At 38.6% G+C, this 26,911-nt stretch overlaps 1 protein-coding gene across 1 annotated transcript in view; it reads right to left on the bottom strand.

Annotated features, from left to right (window-relative positions):
• CFAP54 (cilia and flagella associated protein 54) overlaps window positions 1-26,911 on the bottom strand; it is a 295,719-nt gene that overhangs the window by 189,859 nt on the left and 78,949 nt on the right. Inside the window, exons 21-26 of the mRNA XM_029206275.1 lie at window positions 25,978-26,070; window positions 25,534-25,719; window positions 16,291-16,427; window positions 13,181-13,328; window positions 11,298-11,453; window positions 6,421-6,540 (exon numbers count right to left, since the gene is read on the bottom strand). Coding sequence (XP_029062108.1) covers window positions 6,421-6,540; window positions 11,298-11,453; window positions 13,181-13,328; window positions 16,291-16,427; window positions 25,534-25,719; window positions 25,978-26,070 — 840 coding nt within the window. The remainder of the gene's footprint in view (window positions 1-6,420; window positions 6,541-11,297; window positions 11,454-13,180; window positions 13,329-16,290; window positions 16,428-25,533; window positions 25,720-25,977; window positions 26,071-26,911) is intronic.

The raw sequence follows: 26,911 nt of genomic DNA, 5'->3' as shown, positions 1-26,911 counted from the left end.
CGTTTGACTAATTGGGCTTTACATGTCCTAAGAGAAAATCTCTGTAAAAATATGTTTATATCAAATGAATGCCTCAAATCTGGGATTCAGGGGTAGTCAGGCTTCTGGGTCTATTGGTCTATTGGTCAGGCTGGAGAAAACTTCTGAAATGACAATTCTCAGAGTATCAATTTGGGACAGAACCAGCTCTAGCATCAAATCCTGACATTAATATATAGTGTGTTGGCCAAAAAGTTCTTTGGGGTTTTGCCTTAACACCTCACAGAAAACCCAAACGAACTTTTTTGGCCAATTCAATATACTTTAAAGAAAATGTCCAGAACATTCAGGGTCATTTCTACAATAATGTCCAGAGGATCTCAAAATGATTCCTCAGGCGGGGGAAAGGGGCTGGAGTCACGGGTGGCGGTCAAGAAATACAGAGCCAGCCGCAAACTGCTGTGGGAGAAAAACCACAGGCAGCTGAGAGAGGAGGCATGCGAATTTCGTGGAGGACCTCAGCCTCCACGCGGCCCCAAACGCTGGGTGGAAACCCTGCTTATTCTAGGTCAGCACTCTCTCCTGTCTCCCACGGGGGCTGTTACACAAACATCTTCTCACATCTCTGGAGCCCACCCTTACTCTCCACCTCCCCACTCTCTGCAAATGACCTTGCTTCCTTTCCAGAGAGCAGTGCAGGGGAACTGGCGTATCTGCTGTCCCCAAACCCACCTACACGCCCACGCGTAAGGATAACCATCCTCCTCCTGTGAGAGAGGAGAGGCAGATGTCCTGTCCAAGCTGACCCCACACATGCCCGGATCCCGCTGCTGGGACCCTGGTTTAGGGGCCACCTCTCCTCTCCTCCATCCTTATCCCTTCCCTCTCCTGACTCCTCCCCATTAACGGTCATATACGGAGTGCCTGTGTAAGCAGGACTGGTTTTTTGGTTGGCTGGTTGGTTGGCTGTTTAGTTGGTTTTTAGCAGGAGAAGTTACTATTGGCAAGTTACAAGCAATGAGCTGCCTTGGAATAAAGTTTCTTTGTTCTGGAAGAAACACTGCAGCAGCCACGGTTAGTTATTTAAATGTAAGGTGAACAGCTGCCCAGTGCCCTGGAAAGACAGTGTAACCCGGTATTTTCTTATTTGAAAATGACACCCCTGTCCTGGAAATACTCATTGATGGAAGGGTTCGGGGGGAAAGGGGGAGGTGAGGCCAAGCAGATGAATATATTCTAAAGAAAAGTAACCTTGGAAGGTGCCCTTTTAGCCCAGGATTACACGAATTGATGTGTGTGTGTGACTGAGCAGTGGGAATGGAAAGGGATCCTTTGGATTGTGTGGGACCCCTGCTTTCAACAGTTACCCCCTTGTGACAATGACAGAACTAATAGCACCAGAAAGATTCTTAAGGTTGGGGAGGGGTTAGGAATAATAAAACACCTTTGGACTAATCACCTTTCCAATTCTTCCTCTTGCCTAGTGGAAGCCGGATGGGACCCGTGGACTAACACCCTTGAGATTCTTAAGACAATTCTCTTCTTTTCTTACTCTACACATTGACCCCGGGTGATACCATCTATCTCTGTTGCTTCAGTTGAGCCCGTATACTAATGACTCCGTTGTCTTTACATATATTTGGCCTCTCCTGAACTTCAAGCCTATAGGTCCAATTATATAATGTCCACCTCTCTGGATATCCTGTATGCCCCCAAATTCAATATATTCAAAACTCATTATCTTTTCCCCCTTTCCCACCCAGGGTTCAACAAATTGCATTGTACCCACCCAACTGCCCAGATAGCCGGATTACTGTGGACTCTTCCCTCTCCCTCCTTGATCCCCCCCTACTCAATTCTATCTCATAAATAACTCTTGAATCCTTTCAATTCTATCTCTCACTTTCTCCACACTAGTTTAGTTCATCACCTCTCGCCTTCTAACTCATTTCCTGCCTCGGATCTTATCCCCCTCTAATTATTAGCTGTTGTGCAACGAGAATAATTTCTTTTTTCTAAAATGCAAATCTCATTACGTCATTCCCAGGTTTGAAACCCTTGAATGGCTTCTCTCTGACCTCATTAGATGGCCATTCATCATCTGGTACTTGTTCACTGTTCCACTTTTTAAGGTGACTGAAATATTTAATCATATCTTCCATAATTAAAAATAAATCTGATCCTTCTTTTCCCAAACTGTGAAATTATTTCCTATTTTCTCATTGATTACTGCCTGAGGCAATCAATGTTAATAATCCTGCAACTGCTGTATTTTTAAAAAATAAATGCCTTTAAGCTTTGTCTATAGTGTCTTATCATTAAAAAAAGTATTTTTAAATTATCGTGTCATCTATTTATCTATTTTTGTGTGTGTATTTAAAAAAAGTATTTTTAAATTATCGTGTCATCTATTTATCTATTTTTGTGTGTGTATCTTTTGAATTTTGTGCCCTGTTGAGAAAGGTCTCCCCTGATTTCAAGGCAATCCAAATATCCTCAAATCCATCTGGACTTCATTTTGTTTATAGTATGAGGTAGGGCTCTGGCGTTATTTTCAAATGAAGAGTCAGTTATATCACCACCTTTTATTGATAAATTATCATTTTTTCAATGAATATAAATGCCACCTTTGTCTTATATTAAGTTCTTCCTGTAGACCCGGAGCCAGCTCTTCCTGGAGTCTCTATTTTATTCCACTGATCTATTTGCCCGTTACTCTGTTAAGACCATTTTTTATTGAAGTGGCCTTGGTAAATTTTAATACCTACTGAGAATTTCTAAGTAACACTAATCAGTTTCAAAGAAACCTCACTGGGATTCTGATTAAAACTGCAATGCATGGAAATATTATTTTAGGAAAGATTTATATAGCTATGACAGTAAGCCTTCCTATTCAGGAACTTGGTGTGGCCTGCCATATGTGCAGATCTTATTTTGTGTCCTTCAGTAAGATTTCACATTTCTTTTATTTAGGTTCTTTTAACATTTTGTTAAGTTTAAAATAGTGTGTATTATAAGTGGTATATTTTCCCCTGTCCATTTCTAACTGGCTACTACTCATATTAAAAATAAAAACAGTAAGAAAAACATTTAAAAAAACCCAACTTATCAGTTTGTGTCTTACATAACTTTATAACTTCTTATAAATTCTTATATCATTTTATAAATTCTTTTTAATTCTAGTAATCTTTTACTAGATTTTCATGGGTTTTTGAGACCTCTACAATTACAAATTATGCTTTTCTAATATTATAAAATTATTTCATACCCTTATCTATTTCATCAGACCAGATCTCTACAAATAATGAATCACATTATTAAGAGTCAGTATCTCCTGTGCCTGATTTTAAGGAAACAGCTTCAAAAATTTGCCATTTAGTATGATATTTGCTAAAAATTTTTGGTAAATGTCTTTATCATTATGCAATAACTTCCTTCTCTTCCTAACCTATTTAAAAGTTTTATTAGGAAAAGTTGCTGAGTGTTATCAAATGCCTTTGTAGCATTTTTCATATAACCTAATTGTTTTTCTCCTTTAATTTGCTGTTGTAAACAATTCAAGTTTTGTTTTAATTCAGACTTCATCTTTAATACTTGACAATGAGACTTCCCTAAGACCAGAAAGTGCCAGATGCCATCCAGGAGCGACTGGAAGGACACTACATAATGCCTCTCTTTGTCCTGATTAATGTTTTGGACACTGAATTCTGCTTTTTCAAATATGAAAATTGCCACCCTTCCTTCATTTTTGTTTGCATTTTCCCAGTATCTTTGTCTATTTATTTTTCAAATTGCTTGTTATCTTGTTTTACAAGTGTTTCTTCAAATAATACACATTTGAATCTGCCTTTTCAGCCCATCTGACAGTCTCTGTCTCCTGAGTTCTTTCACGCTTAGGGAAGTAATTAATGTACTTGGTTTTATTCCTTCCATCTTAAATACAATCTCACTTTCCTTCTTCTTACTTTGGCTGAATTAGCCATTTTTCATCCCTGTCATTTTTTCCTGTTCCTTTTTCCTCCCTGTCATTCCTCTGTTTGCTCTTCTTTCCTGTCAATTTTGAAGTCCTACTGTGCTTTAAAGATCAGCTCATGCCTACATATTCCTGAGTCATCTTTAAATATATATATTCCATCAAAAGAAAATAATAATGTTATACAATATGTGGGGACTTCCCTGGTGGCACAGTGGTTAAGAATCTGCCTGCAAATGCAGGGGACACGGGTTCGAGCCCTGGTTCAGGAAGATCCCACATGCCGCGGAGCAACTAAGCCCATGCGCCACAACTACTGAGCCTGCAGCTCTAGAGCCCATGAACCACAACTATCTGAGCCCACGTGCCACAACTACTGAAGCCCGCGCGCCTAGAGCCTGTGCTCCGCAACAAGAGAAGCCACCGCAATGAGAGGCCCGCATACCACAACGAAGAGTAGCCCCCGCTCGCCACAACTAGAGAAAGCCCGCGCGCAGCAACGAAGACCCGACGCAGCCAAAATAAATTAATTAATTTAAAAAAATAATGTTATACAACGTGTAGTTTTATACTATATGTATTTTTAACACACATGCACCATGCATCTATAGCTGCTCACGCCTCCCTCAACCCCAAACAGGATAGAAGCTTTAGTTCTAGGTTACTGTTAAGTTTTTCTTTCAAGGATGACTCTTGTATTTCAAAAGTCCCTACTTAGCATTTATATTACAAAGTCCTAGTCACATCATTATTATCTATTTAACTTTAATAATACATATATTGCAAGATTCGATGCTCCCATTATTCCTCTCCTTTTTGTCTTTCCCTATCTCGGGATTTCTGTTCTGAACCAACTGTCATTTGATAGAGTATTTCCCCAAGTGTTGTCCTCAGATAAGTACATGGACAGAATACTTTTTAAATGCCTGCACTTCTGAAAATGTTTATTTTGCCCTGACAAATGAATGATATCTTTTCCTGGTTAGTAATTTTGGGGCCTTAGTCTTCTTCCCTCAGGATTCTATAAATGCTGCTCCAGGAATTTAACTGTTAGTGTTGCTGATTAAAAAAGTCCGAAGCTAATTGATTCTCTTTCCATTGCAAATAAATAATCTGTTCTTTGGGTCTCAAAACTTTAAGATTCGTCCTTATCCTTGGACTCCAGGAATTTCACCAACATGTGTCTACACATATATTCTTACATTAATCCTGCCTGGGACTCAGAAAGATGATTACTTCTCTACTTATTTCTTTTCCACCTCCAGACTCCTTTGTTTCATGTTATGACTTCTGGATCTGTCTTGTGAATTTATCTCTAGATAATTCTATTCTACATTGTCGGGTATTTCTTGAGCTTCCAGATGTGACTCGAGAAGTATCATAATCATAATCTTTCCCTATTTAATTTTTTAATCAAAAATTAAATTTGTTGTATATGAAAGCTGTTAAGAGTAACTCCTAAGAGTTCTCATCACAAGAAAAAAAAATTTTTCTATTTCTTTAATTTTGTATCTATAGGAGATGATGCATGTTCACTAAATTTACTGTGGTAATCACTTCATGATGTATGTAAATCAAGTCATTATGTTGTACACCTTAAACTTACACAGTGCCGTATGCCAGTTATATCTCAGTAAAACCGGAAGAAAAAAAATAAATTTGTTCTGATTGCATTGCTTGAAAGGTTTCTTTTTCTTAAGTCATCTCTGATCCTTTTCAACAGGGTGAGGGTAAATAATACAATTATTCTAGTGTTTGGCCTCTTCCCTTAAGTGAGTTGTTATTTTTCTTCCTGCTAAAGGCTTATGCTCCCTCAGCATCTACACAGACCAGGTCATAGATGTCTCTCCAAGAGCGGCAAACCAGTGAGTGACGGAAGGAATATGATTTTCTGCTCCTGAGGTCAGGCCAGGAGCCTGAATTGCCAGCAAACCATGACCTTTTTGCTAAGGTAGAGGGTAGAGGCCTCTCTGTTGCCAGACCTCCACAGAAGCAAACTTAAGTCCCATCATATCAGCCCATCCATGCAGTATTCTTCCAGATCACTGCCAAATCAGAAAGGTTCTGGGAAGACTACATAAAATAGGTAGGCAAATATGGCCCTTCTTTGAAGAGATTCACTGGATTCAGTCAACCAAAGCCCTTGAAGAAACACACAATGCTGGCCTTTGAGCCAAGCAGTGAGGATATATAAGCCTACACCTCTCTGCCCCTGGTATCTTGTTCTTTCTTGATTCTAGAATGAATGAGGTCCCATAAAATGTCCTCTTTCAGCCCCCTCTCCCTGGCCTAAGATAGGCCCTTCCAGACTTTACCAACTAGCCCGCTCAGGCTACTTTTGATCTAAAATGCTTTGGGGGTATTATTTTTCAAAGTATTCTAATTACTGTGATTACAAGTAGCTTAACTTGCTAAACCATTACGGCTCCTAAGTTTCATGACACTAGACAAAAGAATGAGATAAATACCTTTGTTATGTAGAAGATACAACAAGCTATCATGTGCTGTACACTTTCAAAGCTCGCAATATGTTTCTTTGAGTGAATATTCGGTAGTCCTTGCAAAACCACAACACACTTTATCAAGATCTGAAATATAGAAGCACAATGGTTTTTGTTGAAAACTATCATCCTTACTCATTAAAAAATGCTCTATTCAAATCATGAAGGTTTTAAGCCATCAAATTTTATTGTTTTTAATAATTATGGTTAAATTGCTTATTATGCATAAAGAAGTGTACCCGGAGATAAAACTGATAAATTCAATTTTCAGATGAGTCCTTCATCTAAAGTAACTTGAAAACTAGTGGAGAGGATAAAATAAATATACAAATAAATAAAGCTCATTCTGACAAGTGCCATAGGCAGAATGTTACATGTATACAAGAAACTAAAGATCACATTCAGGCTTAGGAGGACTTTAAAAAACCACATGGAGAAAGATGTACCATATTAAATATACAGTGATACGGGTACTTGAAATAATAGATTCCTTTAAAATTAAAACCAAGCACTCATATCCCAGGAAATCAATTAATATTGGCACTTACTTCCTTAACTACTCTCCATATTATGTGATCCCGAATTTGATCCAGAGCTAGACAATTAAGTTTAGCTTTCAATACTGCCTCACAGTTCTGAGCAATATTACTATCAGAAAAGCAGAGCTGACATTGCATCAATCTATTCATCATTCAGATTATTCCAAAAGACAAATTAATATATGGAGGTTGGTCCTTTGTGGGCATATTAATTGCTTCAAGCCACCATTCTAACAATATTATTACTGTTGTTAGAGAACACTTATGCATTTTTTTTAATGCTGCTTTAATTCCTCCCCTCCACCATCACCCTCTCCCACCCTACCGTACCATATCCCCAAATCGTGTTAACAACCTAGTAGCTCTGTAGTCTTCTCTAGGCTCATGTAATTATGCGCGCGCGCGCGTGTGTGTGTGTGTGTGTATATATATATATATGGAGGGTTAATGTTATTTTACAAAATGATATTTATCCACACCTTTCTGAACTATGCATCTCCCCTTGAAGCATGTCTTGTGAAAAATCCCTCCAAGTCTACAGGTATACCTCTAATTCATCATTTCTAATGGTTACATAATATTATTTAGTGTGAACCAATCATAATTTATTCAGCCATTTCCAGATTCTTCCTGTTGCACAGTTTTAAGGTTGATGTTTTACAATCTGGCAGTACTGGCCATCCTCCTGTTACTGCATGTCCTCTTTGTCTCCAGCTTTTTTGCCACCATCAAGAATGCCACATGGGCTTCCCTGGTGGCGCAGTGGTTGGCCTGCCGATGCGGGGGGCGCGGGTTCGTGCCCCGGTCCGGGAGGATCCTGCGTGCCGCGGGGCGGCTGGGCCTGTGAGCCATGGCCGCTGAGCCTGCGCGCCCAGAGCCTGTGCTCCACAACGGGAGAGGCCACAACAGTGAGAGGCCCGTGAACCGAAAAAAAAAAAAAAAGAATGCCACAATAAACATGCTTATACAGGGAATTCCCTGGTGGTCCAGTGGTTAGGACTTAGCGCTTTCACTGTCATGGCCTGGGTTCAATCCCCCCGTTGGGGAACTAATATCCCACAAGCAGTGTGGCGTGGACACACAAAAACAACAACAGAGAAAACACCCTTATACAAGCTCAGTTGCCAAAATGAGTGGCAAGTGAGGTGCCAGCTTTGAGATGATACCCAGCGAGAGTGAGGCACCGTCCTCCAGGGCCCAGTATATACTCTAAATCAGTGACCCTTATGTGGTACTGTGCTCCCAGCAGGTAGAACACATGGAACCAACGGGTGGAACTAGGGGTGATTTTAATCTGTGGGATAAATTGCTAATAAAGGGACAGCTGTGTTGGGTAAATGTACTTTTTAATTTACTAAAATCTTACTCTATGGTAAAAATTACTAGCAGAGGAATTTGTATGTTAGGTATATTTGCTTTTAATTTTACTTAAATTATATTCAGTTTAATTAAAATTAAGATTGCTTTACCAAATTTCAAAGCCAATAAAATTCACATTTCTCCCACCAATGAAAGGGAATGTCTTTGCCCCACATTCTCACCAGCAATAGGAGTTACAGATCTTTTCAACTCTGCTAGTGATATCATATTACTGATTTAATGTGCATTTCTGTGGATATTCAGAATTTGAGTATCTTTTCATATGTTTTTTGGCTACTTGAATTTGCTCTCCTGTAAACTGCCTATTATTATCCTGTGCCCATTTTTTATTAGTTACTGTCAATTTGTAAGACTTTTTGTTATATATATTTACCCTCATCAGTGCTACTTTTCCCAGATCCCTAAATTATCTACTATCTTTGTTATGGTCCCTTTCGTCACACATGGGTTGCCATAAATATAGTCAAATGTGTCTTATTTTTCTTGTTATTTCCAAGAGTTCTATCTTGGTTAGAAAGTGTTTCCCAACCCTGGGTTGCATATGTAATCTCTTGGGGTTTTTTTTTTCCTAAAAGTTTTGGCTTTCTTTTACATCTAAGTCTTTAATACATCTGGACTTTCTATGTATGGTACAAAACAGGGGTCAAATTCTACTTTCTTTCAAAGGAATATCCAAATGTTTCACCACCATTTACTAAAAATATCCATTATCTTCCCACTGAAGTGGAATGCCAATTCCATCATATATTACATTCTCATCCAAAGTGAGGCCTATTTCTGGAATCTCTCCTTTGTTCCACTCATCTTTTCCTGCTCTGAATAATACAATTTATTTTGAAACTCCTTTCCTAAGGTCTTCCTCATAGCTACAACCCACTTTCTGAGTTAAAGGCACCCTGAAGCAGTGGGATCCTGGAGAATGACAGGGAACTACCCTGAACTCAACCAACTAAGCATCAATTGTAGGCGCTGTTCCCAGGGTGGTGTCTTTGCTGGAGCACACTAAAAGGGGTGCCTCGATGTGGCTGATGTTGTCTTTTCTATCCTATTGGACAGAAGTCATCTCCTATGAGGAAGAAGTATCAGAAGGAGTTCCCAGTCACACTGGGCAGACAAGAACATACATTTAGAGTCTTGCCACAGGGCAATGATAACTCTCCCACCCTCTGACCTAATATTTTATGAAAGAACCTGAACTTTCTGGACACGTCTCAAAACAAAACATTGGACCGCCATCAAAAAGCCATGTTAATTGAACCTAATAAACGAGAAATGGCAAATACATTGCAGATGTGAGATGCATGTCCTCCAGAGGGTAGAAATAAACCCTAAGAAGAGTCAGGGGCCTGACACATTAATGAAATGTCTGGGCCATGCTGAGACACTCCCTCCAAAGTAGGTCTGACATCTGGAATCTCTCACCTCTAAGAAGACAGAACAATGCCAGGGAAATGCTTTTGGGGTCCCAAGGAAGCATATTCCACATTCTGGAACACTGCTCTGATCCACTCACAAGTGACATGGAACAGCCAGCTATGAGTCTAGATTTTGGATTTTGGAGGCAGATCTCTTCAATAGCTGAACTACTGAGTTGGCCAAAAAGTCTGTTTGGTTTTAAATAAAAATAAGACACATTTTTCATTTTCACCAAGAACTTTATTGAACAACGAATTTATTAACCAAATGAACTTTTTGGCCAACCCAATACTTACTAGGTGGGGGGCATGTGAGAGAAGCAGGCATGTCTAAGCTCCAGTTTAGCCCCTCCAAGGGGAATATTTGTTAAGTTACTGAAGCTCTCGGGTTAGTTTCCTCAGTGGTGAATTAAACACTTTATACTTTGCATGAGTTCACTCATATCTTCTTGATTCTCAAAATCTGAGTCAATGATGACGGTGACAGCCAACGATGGTGATAACAATGACTTTGTGTAAGTGTCAGCAGTCAAACCTTACTTCTCTCATTGCTTCCTGTGGTAGGCAGAATTCTAAGACAGTCCTCAAGATTCTGCCCCTGGTGTACAAGCCCTGTATAATCCCTTCTCCTTGAGGGCAAGCAGGACCTGTGATGGGATGCTCGCTCTCATCACTACATTACATTATATAAGACTCCTCGTGCATCTTAGAGGGTACTCCCCTGCTGGCCTGAAAGAAGCAAACTGCCACGTGGTGGAGAAGGCCATGTGGCAGGGCACTGGTAGCCAGCCCTTCAGAACTAAGGACCTCATCACACAGCCACAAGGAAATGAATTCTCTCAACAACCAATGAGTCTGGAAGAGAACCCAGAGGCTCAGGTGAGATCACAGCTCTGAACAACGCCTTGATTTTAGCCTGATGAGACCCTGATCAGAAGATCCAGACAACCTGTATCCAGCCTCCTGACCTACAGAGACTATGAGATAGTAAATGGGTGTTGTTTTGAGCCACTGAGTTTATAGTGATTTGTTAGGAAGCATAGACAACTAATATAATCCCTTCAGCCAGGTCCCACCTACCCTTTTTCCAAAAATTCCAACTCCATCAGAGAGACATCAAGTCTTTTTTCTCCTGGGTCATCCATCAGTTTTTCCCCCTAGATGATGGCTTTAACAATATGCTTTGAATAAATATTGTTGTTTCTAACATTACAAGAACATAAAAATTGAAATAACTTAAAAAACCTAGAAAAGTATATTGCCAATATTTAAATATGGACAGCAATGGGGCTGACTTTTCAGGGAAACACATCTTAAGTCCTTATTTCTATTCGCCCAGATATACAATTTAAATTATTAAAACGTTTTTCAGTTAACTCATGAAATTTCATAATACTTGCTCTTGACCTATTTGTACTTTCTAAGGACACATTGCTTTTTCTTTTCCAAAATGCATTATTGAGTTTCCTTTGTAAAATACCCTTATCTGGGCGGAAAAAAATACCCTTACCCGTACAACAGGTACCAAAACAATACTGTGATAGATGATAGGAGCAAGGAGGCCATAACATTGAGTAACAGCTTGAAGGGCATAACTGGAATCATTTAGGTAGTTGCTCAGTTCCAATGCCACTAATACTCTCTCACATTCAATTAGTCTAGCAATCTGTAAAGGAACAGGTATTGTTACTCAAGTTGAACATCAGGTACTTAACTCATGTGTCTCTAATGAGAAGAAAGGATAGGAAATATGATCCTTGTGGCTTAACAATAACAGGAAGGTTGATATAAAGAAAAACCTAAATTCAGGAACAACTCTAACTCCCCAATAATGCTACATATGGATGACACGATCTTAGAATTAAACTTTAGAATTTTTTATAAATTACAACACAAATACCACTAGTGACAGAAAAGGAACCAATCTTTTTTAATTGGTAAGATAAAATCTTGGCTATAGTTTAGGGAAAAAAATCTAGCTTTTTCAAAAACATAAACTATAACAAATAATAATTAAAATATAATATTGTTGTAATATTGGTCCTACATGATTAACAGTGTCTTATTTCCCTCCTGGATTTGTGAGAAAATGGTAAATTTACTCTAGACAAAACTAAATCTTCTATTATACTTCTGCTACTTTAAAAAAAAAAAAAAGGTAAATTTTCAATAGACCAAACTAATCTTCTGTTATACTTCTGCTACTTAAAGTAAAATGCAAAGTTAGGCTTTGTGTGATTAAACGCCACTTAAAAAGAGTAAGAATGCTATCTTATTCCTTATTTCTCTTTCTTGGAGAAAGATTTCATTATTTGTCTGTATACACACACAAGATTATGAACACAGAAAACAGTATGAGTGGCAACCAGAAATTTCCACACAGCAAATTATTATTAGAATTATTATTAGAATTCTAGTATCCTGGAATTCACTTAAGTACTTAAACATTGTCCTTATTTTCAGACTAGATTATGAAAAAAAGAAACTAAATGCAATGTAGTAGGAACAGGTAGATGGCTGTGAATGCTTGGGCTCTACAAGACTGTGAACTTGTCTTAGGCAAAGAATCATGTTTTTTTCACTTTCATATCCACAGAAACTGGCACAGTCTCATGTAACAAGTTATTGGTGAATTAATTAATGAATAAGTGGATGACAGGAAAAAGCAACTGTAAAAGAAAAAAAAAAATAAGGCAAAAGTCTCCATATACCTAAGGTGAGTAAAGAAGGAAAGAGAAAAAGAAGAGTGAACCTCAATCTAGATTGAAAAAAACAATGTAGGATTGTTACTAAAAGCAAGAGCATTGTAAGCTTGCTGATGTATGAAGAGCAATGTTTATAAGCACCCTGAGAACCTATCAATAAGAGGTAAGTTAAATTCTGCCTCTGCACAGGAATGCAATATTATAGTTTTAAAGAATGTGGCAGACGGATATGTACCAACATGAAGATATGTCCAAGATATATTATGAAAAGTGTTTAAAAGGCAAATTTCAGAACAGCAAGCAGATCATGATTCCATTTTTGCAAATAATAACCTATTGGTCTATGCATACTTTTAAAAATTGGAGAAATCACATGAAAACAATAATGTAGTATTCTTAGGGGCAATAGGATTACAATGGGTTTCACTTTATACTTCATACATTTTTGGATATCTGAATTGATACTACTTTTATTCAGGAAAAATATATATAAATTGAAAAGAAGGGAAAAACACCATGAACTCCAGCCTGTGAAACCTACATACAATATCAAATAAACCAGCACAATCATGCAAAGGCCTCTCAGTCCATTCACAAGCCAGGATATGCAATCCCCAAAGAACATAAACTTGAAACATCAACAAACACAGGGAAATCAGCACATGTGCAATCACTTTAATTCACTTACTTGTTGAGAGGGGAAAATCTCATTGCCTTTAATATTATCACAGAAAAGATTTTCTTCTTTAATTTTAATGTCACTTGTTACAAAAATATTTCTAAGAAAAAGATATAAGAGAATTGAAGAACTCTCTGCCAAAATATCTGAATGTAATCTGCAAAAAGAAGTAAATGATGTTACAGGTATAAATTGATTTAGCATATGAACTCGACTTTTTAGATTGATTTGTTCTTAATACCGACACAATGATCCCAAGACAGCAGCAAAAGTTTATGGAACAAAAGTTTGTGGAACAGTTACTCTTGCACAGCTGTTTAAACTGAAATTAAAGACTATTCTTAACAAGCTCACAACTAAGAAAATTAAGCTGTTGACATATTATGACATGGATACATAAAAATAACTACTGGCAAAGTTTTCTGGTTCTGATATATAAAGTTCTATTCTATCAATATAATGAAATTGCTATAGATATTCAGAAGTTTGGGAAATAGGTCCAATATTTCAATCAATAAACTTTCTGAAAGTGAGGGTTATTTATAGCAAAATCAGCCACGGTTAAAGGGAGGTAGAGACAGAGAGATTTGGGATGGGGCGGTGGAGGGGCAGAGTTACTTCTAATTATCTTTTCTAAATCACAGTCAACAGTGCCAACCACTGGCAAAACCGTGAAATCTGTAGTCTTCCTTCTTTGTTTCCATAGTCCCTTCCTTGCCCTTAAGCCTTACTTGGTGACAAACCCTCTCTCCTAAGCTTCAAGTCCCTCCACTCTCCATACCCTCTATCCCTATAAAACGGGAAAGGATCTGACATCAGTAATTCACACCTGAAGACGATCTGTTTCACCACCATGTTAAACTCCAAAATTGTCTTTGCCCGGAGACTTTTAGTTCTCCCACTTCTGCAACTCATATACTAAACTTTCTTTGTCCTCGCCACGACCATGAGTACCTAGACATACACAATGAGTCCAGACTATCACCTCCCCCTGGCTCTATTTCCTCCCCTACCCAGCTCGGGCTCTGGTCAGTCATTTCCATAGTGACCTCTCTAGCGCTTCAGATTCTGCACCCCTTATTTTATGCAATAATCAACTTGCCTGACCTTGCATAGATGTCACCGTTCGACTTTTCTATCCCTGCCACAATGGTCAATCAATTATTCACTTATTCATTCTCCTTATTCCTTTTTTTTTCCCCACTCAAACTAGCATTTGCTCAACACCTACCATGACACTATTCTAGGCCCTGGGATATAAAGATGAATCAAATGTAGCCCTCAGCCATAAGGAATGGGTCTCTACTACAATGCATGTTACATAACATCAACTGAGTCATTAGTGATTCTCAGCAATACTTCCGTTTATCCCTGATGTCTCCTTGTTCATATTCCCCACAGGAAATGATCTGAACCCCCTGTTCCCCATCCCATGTGCTCTGATATCCTCCTAGCTCTATCACCATATATCCTCAGGCTCTCCCTCTCCGCTGGCTCCCTTCTCTCCATCCTCCAAAATTCTTTCCTTAAGCCCGCCTTCCCCCTCAAGCCTCTGCCCACTTTCCTCTTATGTTTACCACCAAACTTCACAGGAGTAGTCTTTTCTTGTTACTATTCTCCATTTTCATTTATTCCTTAGCCAATTGCAAAACGTTTCTGGCCCATCACGGCACAAAAATGGCTCTCTTCAACTTACCAATGTCTTCCTAATTGCCAACTCTAAAAGCCTCTTCTCAGTTTTCATCCTACCCAACATCTCTGCAGCATTTTCTTGAGCAACTGCCCTGCCTGACCTTGCACTAGGATATAATACTGCTGGCCAGTCCCTCCGTGGTGACGTTCTCACTTCCCTTGGCAATGCACTTTCCTGGACTTTCACTTCCAGAACTGATCCTTTTCAATTTCCTTCCTTGGTTCCAACTCCTGCTTCTGCCTCTTAAATGTAAGCAATGCCCAGGGTTCGAGTCCAGCCTTCCACCTTTTCTGCTAAACAGTCATTCCCTGGGTGATATCACTCATTGTCAAAATTTCAATGATGACCTCAATGGACAGTTTATATTTCCATGTCTCTAGCCTTGACCTCTCTCCTGAGTGTGAGCACTAAATATCCAACTACCTACTGGACATATATCTACAAAGACGTCCTGCTGGAAAAACTAAACTCCAAATATCCCCAAATTCATTCTCTTCCTCCAAAAACTTATTCCACATCTCAGGTTCCCTTAGTAAACCTCAGAGGCTTCCCATCACTGGAAATCCCAGTCAACTTTCACTCCTTCCTCTTATCCCCATGAATCACATAAAATCTTCCAGACCTGTCTCTTCCTCTGAAATCCCTCTCAAATCCATCCCCCATAGCACTGAGCATTCTTGTACATAGTAAACACCAAGTCTACGTTTGTTTAACTGAATGGAATTATACGTTTATGTGAATAAGCGTTACCAATGCCTTGCCTCATCCAGCATTTGCATTTTTAAGCTTATTGTCTTTGACTGAGGGGTGAAGGATTTGTCTTATTAATTTCAGGCATTAACAAGCAGGTAAGAGACTGTTGTTGAACATGTTGAGACGGGCTGAAATTACACCAATGCTCATTTCTGATGCTGCTTTTAGACTCTGGTTTCTTAAGGAAAAATGGCAAAGGATGGCCTGTGGCTTTATATGGCTTCTACAGGCCTATTTTCAGTTGATGGTCTAATCCTGGGAGCCTCCTCAAGCAAAGGAAAAGCCTTCTTACCCCAAGAGTCCATCCATCAGACCCTAACCTTAACCTCAACCTGACCTTGCTCTGTTACAAAGGTCCCCAATGCATATTCGTGTTTTCTAGTATATAACTGACATTACTTTGGTTAGTATTTGCTATTTTTTTCCATAACCTCATTACCTTATATTCAGAATGTATCCATATGCTTCCAGTGTTTTTTCTGATTCTAACAAAGAAGTTTCTAACAAGGACTCAAGCCTTTGGAATATACACACTTACTAAAATACTTATTGGAAATAGTTTTACATGGACCATCTTAACATGAAATTGAAAATAAATTAATTCTAGGCTTCACAGCCAACATCTATATTTTCAATAAGCAAATTAATATTTTAAAAGAATATTTCGAATTACCTTCTCTGTGTAACAGTCATTATATTGCTTAAACTAATAATGGATTGGTCATCCTGAAGTGGTGAAGCAACAAAATAATCCCAAACTGGGGAGAAAACGTTCTTAGACAATTCATAGTTACCAATCTGATAGGCGACCTGCAGCAGAAAGCACATTACCTTAAGCATTACTTGAATTTGTGAAATGTGTGTTCTAAACAAGAATTCTGAGAAGGTCCTATCGCACACTAATTTCATACAAAGTTATTCACATTTGCTGTTCCGCTCTACGGGGCCACAGCAAGGTAACGACAGCCACTGGCAAGGGAGACAGACACATTTTGAAATCTCTTTTATTTCTAAATTGTGTGGAAATTTGAAACTCTGTAAGGATGTTTCGAATGCTCATAAACAAAACAAAGATCACATCTGAGCCAAATTAATTTCATTCCCATCTATCTCGGCAGTGCACTCCATTTACTACAGACACTGTTCTAATGAACAATCTGTTCCAAAAGAAACAATCAGATTTCTCAAACCCAAAATAATGAAATATACTTCATTCTCCTCTGGTTCTGACGCTTTCCGAGCTATTGTGCAACAAAGGGTTCACAGCTGAAAAGAGTGAGGAGTAAAAGAGAGACGCTTCCAAGAAGCTATCCTGTGTTTTAAGTTTAACACGTTCAACATTCAGCAAAATAACTGATTTCACTGGTAAAACCTAGAAGCTCAGGAGAAAAATAAAGTCATCACCTTACCTATCTCTTTGAGTAGAACATAGTTCTTTAAATACATCTCTAAAAATCACTCTATACAAATATGTATAACAATATAAAATCGTACCACATGAGTTATGTGCTGCTTCAAATCCTTAGTGGAAGCAGGTAGGATGTAAAGTATTAATAAATACATTAAATTAAGTATGCAGATGACATGTTGCTAGACTGTATTCCACACAAGGGAATAACTTACAGGGCCAGAACTTTTAAAACCTGCCAAGTCAGTACTCATAATCAACCAACCAGTAAACTTTTATGAAGTTTCTACTCTGTGCTAAGCACTGTAAAGATAGATTCTTCAAAGCTTAAAACGATCTCATACGCCATGAAACTGTAATCAAGTTACAGACGTAAAACACATGAAATCACAGAAAAATTGCAGATAACAACATCATAATTGTGGAAACTTAGAAAAGGAGAAATGAAGGCTGTAAGGAGGAATCAGGGCTTGAGGTGAACCCCAAGGCAGGGATGAAGTTCAGATGGACACAGTTTAGACAGAAACTCAAAAAGGTCCCATAATGGAAATTGCCACAGTGCCTTTGAGACTGGAAAGACAGGTCAGAATTTCAAGAAAACTAGGCAGTATGATTGGTTAGGTAAAGTGAGACATGATTTCAGAAAGCCTTGAAAATCAGGTGGAAGTATTTAAAGACGTCAAGTACTGGACCAAGCACTTTACCAGCAATGCTGTGTTGACTCCTCATTGACCTCTATGACCATCCCTGTTTTTCAGATGAAGAAACTGGGGCATTGACAAGTTGAATAATTTGTACAGAGCCTGATAATCAGTAAAAACAATAGTAGAGCCAAGACTTAGTGTGACAGATGAGGTCCCTTCTCTGGGCCACAGTGGTCAAATGAAAAAGTTGGGCTAAGTGGTCACTAAAACACCATTATAATTCTAAGATCTACCGTGGAAAATGGTAACAGGTGATGTGTAAGGGAGTTGGTGAAACTATAACTGAATGCTCTTTCCTTTTAAAATATAGCCTTTTAAAAACAGTGTTATTTCTGGGTCACTTTGCTGTACAGTAGAAATTAGTGCAACACTGTAAATCAACTACACTTCAATTTAAAAAAAGAGGGAAAATGTAAAAATGTTATTTATTCAGTCAGTGGACATTGCAAAACAAGAAAAGATGCCATGATAAAACTAAGGTCTATAAATTCATGAGTCTGTGAGGGCTAACAGAGAAGTGCTGTGATAATCAGCCAGTTCAAAGATGGTTAACTAGTAGTCACCCGTAGGACCGACGTTAGAAGGAGTGAGGTTAAAATGAGAAAGAAGCACTAAACGACTAATGAGACAATTAAGCACAGGAGAAACCTCCTCCTTGGTACATGACCTTCACACTTGGCTTCTACAACACATTCCTTTTCAGCTGCCTTGGCAAGCTCCTCCTCTTTTCCCCTCTCTCATTATGTTAGCATGCCCCAGGGCTCAGTCTTTGGATCTCTCCTCTCCTCCTGTCTGCACTCCTTTCCTTGGTGCTGTCATCCAGCCCCATGGCTTTAGTTGTCACATGACTACTCTCAAATCCCTCTGCTGCCCAGCCCTCTCTCCCAAACTCCAGATTCATACATCTAACTGACTACTCAAAAATTCTCTCCGAATATCTAACAAACATCTGACCTTAACATATCCCAAACTGCATTTCTGATCTCCCCCCGCCCCAAATCTGTACTACTCACACCCTTCCCCAACTCATCTGAGGTCAAGTCTGTCCTTCCAGTTAGTCAGCTAAATTCCTTAGAGTCATCTTCTATTTTTCTCTGTCCATTGTTTCCATCAGGAACTCGTGTTAACTCCTCCTTCAAAACATATCCAGAATCTGGCCGCTTCTCACCACATCAACTACTATCACGCTCGCCGAGCCACCCGCACCTCTCCCTGGTTTACGGCAGTAGAGAGCTCCCTCTGCTTCTACTCTCACCCCCTTGTGGTGTGCGCACCACACGGCAGCTCGGGTGAACCTTGGAATAGAAGTCACGTTCTGCCATCCTATTACATCAGACCCTCTCCAGCGGCTGCCCATTTCACCCCAGGTGAAAGCCAAACTTATTACCATGGCCTGGAATCCTTGTAATGATCTGCTTTCTCACCCACCCACTCACCTTTAACCTCCCTAAACAATCCTTTTGGCCCCTCTGCTCCAGTCATTCTGGTCTCCTTGCTGTTTATATTATACCAGGTGCACTCCTGGAATCCTTCAGGCTTTTGTTCTAGCTCCTTCTGTGGAATGCTCTTCCTCCAGAAAGCCACTCCCTCACCTCCTTTCAAGTCTCTGCTCAAATCTCATCTTCCAGATGATGCCTTCTCAGACCACCCTACTTAATACTGTACTCTACCTTCCTTTCCCCCAGTTCACATTTCCAATTCCTCTGACCATACTCTACATTTTCCTTCCATAGAACTTACCTTCTAATACACTAGACAGTTTATTCCTTTACTGTGGTCATCGTTTATCACTTACCTCTCACCACGGCATTCTGCTCACTTCGCTTAGAACAGTGGTTCTCAAAGTATGGTCCCTGGACCATCAGCATCTGTATCGCCTAGGAACTTGTTATAAATGCAAAATTCTCAGGCCCTGCCCCAGACCTGGCGAATCATAAACTCTGGTGGTGGGACCAGCAATCTGTTTAACCAGCACTGCAGATCATTCTGATACAAGGTTTAGAATCACTAGCCTAGAGCAATGCCTGGCACAGAGTAAGCACTCGATAATAAGGTGTTAAATGAACTTCAAAATCCTCTTTTCCTGATAATTTCCCCCTACCTACAGAAGAGGACAGCCAGCAACGGTACTATACAATAGCATGATTGACTGGCCCAGGCTGAGGGCCTGATCCAAGCTGGGTGTTTTATAGCCTCCCCCTGCAAAGCAGGATGGACCCCCTACACACACCCAAAGTTTGGTTCTGATGTTAAGGCTGATGACACTACATGCACCAGGAGAATTTGAGAGAAAGTTTATTATTCACACAAGGGCCTCCCAGGGAGAGTCCCTTGGGCAGGCAGAGGCAGGTCTGGGATGGCTTCGGGCAGAGCAGAAGGAATGGGTTGGGCTTTGATTAGTGGCTGGAGGATAGGACTGGGTGAAAGTTCCTGCCAGTTGGGACATTTAAATTTCCTGCAGGCACCAAAGGAGAAGGTGAACTCATAGACCTCCCTATCAGCCTGCTCAGATGTGGGGCTACGGGAAAAAAGAAGGCTGAGGTTTAAAAACAAGTCAAGAGCCAAACATTAAAAACGAGTTCAGACTCTTTCTTACATTGGGTGAGCCAATCAGAGTCTCTTTTTCAGGAATTTGGAATCAAGATTAGAACACAGCTAGCCGGTCCCTGTATATGACTGAAACTGAGGGATACACAAAAAAGTTCAGGGGCTGCTATTTTCCCTCCCGAGATGGAAAAGAAAAGAAAGGAAAGTCAATATTTAAAAAGAAAAAGGAAGTAGATGTAGAGAGAGAGAGCCAGAGGTATGAGACTTGGAGCTGCCTGGACTTTGCAGCCTTCCCAGGGCCAGGCTGCATTCCCCCAAGCAAGGCTTTCTTGCAATCAGGGTCTTAGCTGAAACCATACGTCAAAATTATCTAAACAAGGGTTACTGTTGTGGTGATGAGATTGATTTAAAAAAAAAAAGAAAACAACAGTTCAAAGGAAGAAGAAATGATACCTAGCATAGAACCTGGCACAAAGCAGACACTGAATTCATCAATAAACAGATGAGCAGAGAGGGTGGTAATGTCCAGAAAGAGGATAAGAGGGAAAAGAAGATTTGAACCTTCTTAATGAGATTTTTAAATGGGGATGACTACCTTTTACCTGGTAGCCCTATTTTTTTTTTGAATGGTCATAGACAAAAGGCAAACCTCTATTAATAAAAGAGTTTCAATGAATTCATACATGAATTGGGAAAAAAAAGTATGAATTTTAGTTTCCTTTCTCCTGCCACCAGCATCAAACTCTACTGCCCATACTGATCATCACGACCAGCAGGGCAGCACCAACCCAGGCAGAGAATAGATGGGAGAGATGTGGGCTCTAGAAGGATTTGGCACATGTTAGATGGTGAACACATGACTTCCCTGGAACCTGGACAGATCAACAGAAAGGCATGAGCTCGTTCAAATGTCAGGCTTACCATCTACTACCAGAGCAACCTTGGGTAAATTATCAATACTTAACATCCCTAAGACACCCTTTCTGGAATAAAATGGGATTGGCAGAAGAAGGGTTAAATTAATCTGTTTCCTCAACTTGAAATGAAAGTAATAATACCACCTCATAGAGTTACTGTAATCAATGGAATAATGAATCTTAAAATGTCTATCACACAGTTTTTTAACAAATGATATTCCTCACTTCCTCATCTCAGCAAGCCATTGTGCCCACTCACTATTTGATTTAGTAGTTCAATAATCCAGCAGTATGTGGCATTTGGTCTTGTATTCATTTTACACATAGGGAAATTGAGACCAAGCAATTTGCCTAAAATCCTAAAATCCTGCTCACAGATTTCTAACTGTCTATATTTTATATCACATTATCTAGCCATTTCCAACTTAAAAGGGAATAATAAAAAGAAATGAGCCTATAAAGAGGTGGAAATTGGATAATATCCGTAGAAAATATATAATTCATAAAGTTTCCTCAAAAAATTTTCCAGATAGCCTAAACTAGTTTTCTACATTAACGGAAAATCCAGTAAAGATTCACCTGACTTTACTATTGTTTATAGAAAAATGTTTAGTCAAAGTACAACCTAAAACACCAAACCAAGTTAATCATAGGCATTTAGTGAAGTAACTCCATATTTTACTATAAAATTTTTATAATATTTTTTTAAAAATAGAATTATCCTGAAACTAAAAACTAACCACTCTTATGAAAAATTGTAATTTTTCACTGCAATTCCAAATGAAAGGTACCTTTTCCTGATAAAACTTGAAAGCTTAAACTCAAATTTTAAATTAAGGAGGAAATTTTATGAGGAAATTCTGCTTTAGCAGAATTTAACTTAACATGATGAGAGAGAATGCTCATAAACTGTCATAAATGAACTACAGTACTGCAAATACAGTATCAGTAAAGAAACACAGGTCATTACTTTATGACACTTCTCATTATCCTAGCAGTATAGCTTGGACTTCCTTTTATTAACTTTCAATGAAAGTTCTGCCAAATAAAGCGCAAGAGTCAAACCACTCCCTGGAGAAAAATTAGACCTTGATGAAATATTCGGTCCCTCACTCTGAAATAACTCCATCACTGCAAATTAGGAAATATATTAGATTCCAAAGAAATCAAAACATCAGAAAACCATGAGCCAATATGACATGCTAAACCAATGCCAGACAAATCCTAGCAATTCTCTCAATTAAATTTTCTTTGAAAAATATGATAATATAAAATTCCAGTAAGACCTTAGCTTATAATACTAATCAACTATTAAGAGGAAAAAACGGCACAATAGAAATGTGATAAAATTTAGAAGAGCCATCAGCTCTACAGCCAACCATAAACTTAAAATTATTGAGACTTAGGTCAATGAGTCACTTTTTCTAGAATCGCATTCACTGGTGACATGTTTTAAGTCAGGCAATCATTTCAGGAAAAAATGTCAATTCATGAGTATATCTATAATTAAGAACAACAATAATATTCATTAAGCGTCTACTGTGTTGTAAGCGTTACAGTTAAACATTTGACATGCATAATTCCATTTAATACTCATAATAGTTCTGGGAGGTAACTACTATTATTATTCCACTTCACAGATGAAGGTTACTTGCCCAATGTCACACGGCTAATGTGAGGACCTGAAGCTTAAACTCAGGTCTGTCTGTCTCTATGAACCCAGAAACTTCACTTCTATAAACTGATACTAAGAAACTAATCATGGATGCAGGTAAAGATGCTCAACATCACTAATTATTAGAGAAACAGAAGTCAAAACTACAATGAGGTATCATCTCACACTGGGCAGAATGCCATTATCAAAAAGTCTATAAATAAATTCTGGGGAGGGTGTGGAGAAAAGGGAACCCTCTTGCACTGTTGGTGGGAATGTAAATTGGTGCAGTCACTATGGGAACCGGAAGGAAGTCCCTTAAAAAACTGAAACTAGAACAACCATATGATCCAACAATCCCACTCCTGGGCATATATCAAGAGAAAACTGTAATTCGAAAAGGTACATGCACCCCAATGTTGATTGCAGCACTATTTACAATAGCCAGGACATGGAAACAACCCAAGTTCCCATCAACAGACGATTGGTTTAATGTGATATGTAAATACATACACACACATACACACACACACACACACACACACGCCATGGAATATTACTCAGCCATAAAAAAGAATAAAATATTACCATTTGCAGCAACATGGATGGACCTAGAGATTACCATACTAAGTGAAGTAAGTCAGAAAGACAAATACCATATGATATCACTTATATGTAGAATCTAAAATATGGGGCTTCCCTGGTGGCGCAGTGGTTGAGAGTCTGCCTGCTGATGCAGGGGACACAGGTTCATGCCCCGGTCCGGGAAGATCCCACATGCCGCGGAGTGGCTGGGCCTGTGAGCCATGGCCGCTGAGCCTGCGCATCCGGAGCCCGTGCTCCACAATGGGAGAGGCCACAGCAGTGAGAGGCCCACGTACCGCAAAAAGTAAAAATAAAAAAATAAAATATGACAGAAATGACCTTATCTACAAAACAGAAACAGACTCAGAGACATAGAAAACAAACTTACGGTTACCATAGGGGAAAGGGAGGAGGAAAGGGATAAATTAGGAGTATGGGATTAACAGATACAAACTACTATACATAAAATAAATAATCATCAAGTATTTACTGTATGGCACAGGGAACTATATTCAGTATCTTATAACTTACAATGGAAAATAATCTGAAAAGAATACATACATATATATATAATTGAATCATGCTGCTGCACACCTGAAACTGACACAATATTGTAAACAACTGATATATACATTTTTATTGAAGTATGGTTGATTTACAATGTTGTGTTAGATTCTGGTGTATAGCAACATGATTCAGTTATACATATATATATACATATACTCTTTCATATTCTTTTCCATTATGGTTTATTACAGGATATTGAATATAGTTCCCTGTGCTATACAGTAGAACTTTATTGTTTGTCTTTTTTTTTTTTTTTTTTTTTTTTTTTTGCGGTACGTGGGCCCCTCACTGCCGTGGCCCCTCTCGCCGCGGAGCACAGGCTCCGGACGCGCAGGTTCAATGGCCATGTCCCATGGGCCCAGCCGCTCCGCGGCACGCGGGATCCTCCCGGACCGGGGCACGAACCCGCGTCCCCTGCATCGGCAGGCAGACTCCCAACCACCGTGCCACCAGGGAAGCCCTGTTTATCTATTTTATATACAGTAGTTTGTATCTGTTAATCCCAAACTCCTAATTTATCCTTCCTCCACCCCCCTTCCCCTTTGGTAACCACAAGTTTGTTTTCTATGTTTGCGAGTCTGCTTCCGTCCCATAAACAAGTTCATTTGTGTCATATTTTAGATTCCACACATAAGTGATATTATATGGTATCTGTCTTTCTCTTTCTGACTTACTTAAGTATGATAATCTCTAGGTCCATCCGTTGCTGCAAATGGCATTATTTCATTCTTTTTTATGGTTGAGTAGTATTCCATTGTGTATACATATACTACACTGTGATATATTTTAAGATGCAATACCATGCAGATGTTAAAAATTATGTTTTGAAAGAATACTTAATGGAATGGAAAAAAGTCAATTATGTATTAAATGGAAATATCAGATGTAAAATAATATGTACACTATGACTAAAATTATATATTATACATAAATTCACATACATATGTGTATATATTTCTATGTACATATTATGTGTAGATATATATATGTGTGTATGTATACATACACACACAAAGAAAAGCATATCTCTGGATCAGGGTTGCTCAACCTTCGCACTGTTGACATTTTGGACCGGATAACACTTTGTTGGGAGAGGGGTGCTGCCCTTTCCATTGTAGGGTGCTTATCAGCATCCCTGACCTCTACCCTCTAGATGCCAGCAGCACTCCTCTAGATTGTGACTACCAAAAACGTCTCCAGACATTGACATATATGTCCCTCCAGGGGCCAAAATTGCTTCAGCTTAAGAACTGCTACTCCGGATGATAGGAAAACAGGTAACATTTATTTCCAAAATTTCTAAAATCAATGTGTGTTGCATTTAAAATCCAGGAAAAGAAGTGTTATTGTAAAAAGCAAACTCATGAATACGAGAAGGAACGATTTATATTTTATGAGACTAAACTGCAATCATGGAAAATATATATTACAGGAGCTTTAGAATATCTGCTGTGACTGTTTTTTCATCAGAAATTACTTAGTAACTGCTTAACGGGAAAAAACAGAGGAAAAAATTAGAAGAAATCTTTTCTACCTGTGTTAATAACATCCGAGCAGTAACAGCAGAAAGAGGTGGGTAAACCAGAATTGGTTTAGTCGTCTCCCCAATAGCATCACCAATAAGCTTTCCGTTAGAACAATAAGCAGCAATTGCAAAGATATATTTTTCATTGGTTTCTAAACCTTTTACTTCAAAAATGCTTTTGCCATCAGCCGGTATCTATTAACAAAAACGTATTTCAAGTTATGCATGGAAAATTAAACGGGTCTTTAAAAATATAATTAAGTGACCTCTTTATGTTAAGGGAAAAAAACCTTTTTCATTTACTGTTGGATTTTAGTTATGACTCAAGATGAAATTAGACAAATTCACTGAAATAATGACTACAAAAAGGAGAAAAATGCACAAGACTCAATTGTCATTAATGAGACTTTTGGTAAGATTTCCTGACATTGAGGGTTTTTTAATTCGACGTACCGCTTCTCCTGAGTTTGGGAGATGATTATTGTTCAGTCTTACTTTTCCATAGCTCCCTTCTGCTTTGCAACCCAAGATGCAGTACCAGGAGACCTGCCACGGAGAGAGATGAGCCTGTCATCTGTTTAACAAAGCACTCAATTTCTTTTATCATGATGTGGCAAAAGGAATACTTTTCTACATAAAAATATAACTATTCAAGTTTTAAAACATGAAACCTAAGTTTATAAAAACACTTAGATTTACTCTTAAAAAAAGACAAATATAGTTTACCTGGGACCACCAAGACTAAAATAGTATTCATTATTAATTATTTTTAACTACTATTAAGTGAGCAGTTCCTATGTGTTAAGCATTGTTAGGAAATTTACATATACTTTCTCATATCTGAAACATCCCTATGAGATAGGATTTCTATTGCTATTTTGCTTTACAAAAGATGGAGATGCAGAGACGTTCAATAACTTGCCCAAGATCAGACAGTGGCAGGGAGTGACTCCAAAGATGACATCATCTTGATGAAAAAAAAGACCTACTCCGAAAGGATTTTCATATTTTATTTAATAATATGGGACAAAAAGAAGGTAGTAAAAAAAGCAAGATACTAAACTGTAGTATTTTAAGTAAAATGTAAAAATACATATGAAAAAGCCTGGAAGAAAATGTTCCTAAATAAGAATAGCAGTAGAGTTCGGATGATAAAACGGTAAGATTACGGATAATTTTTTTTCTCTAGTTTATAGATTTTCTGAAACATGATATTCTTTTGACAATTCTTAAATACAGATGTAAACCAAAAGCAAAATGCAAATTACACAGAAACAATCAAACTTAAACTTGATTAAATGGTTAGACAATGGTCTTTTTGCCAAGATGTCAAAATAATGGAGATTCCTCCTGGTAATGCACTATTCTCACTGTAGGGGGTAAGGGA

This window comes from Monodon monoceros, unplaced genomic scaffold (assembly GCF_005190385.1).
Source record: "Monodon monoceros isolate NGI ecotype Baffin Bay Population unplaced genomic scaffold, NGI_Narwhal_1 Super_Scaffold_6, whole genome shotgun sequence".
NCBI classification, from domain to species: domain Eukaryota; kingdom Metazoa; phylum Chordata; class Mammalia; order Artiodactyla; family Monodontidae; genus Monodon; species Monodon monoceros.
This window is presented reverse-complemented; position numbering and strand designations above follow the sequence as displayed.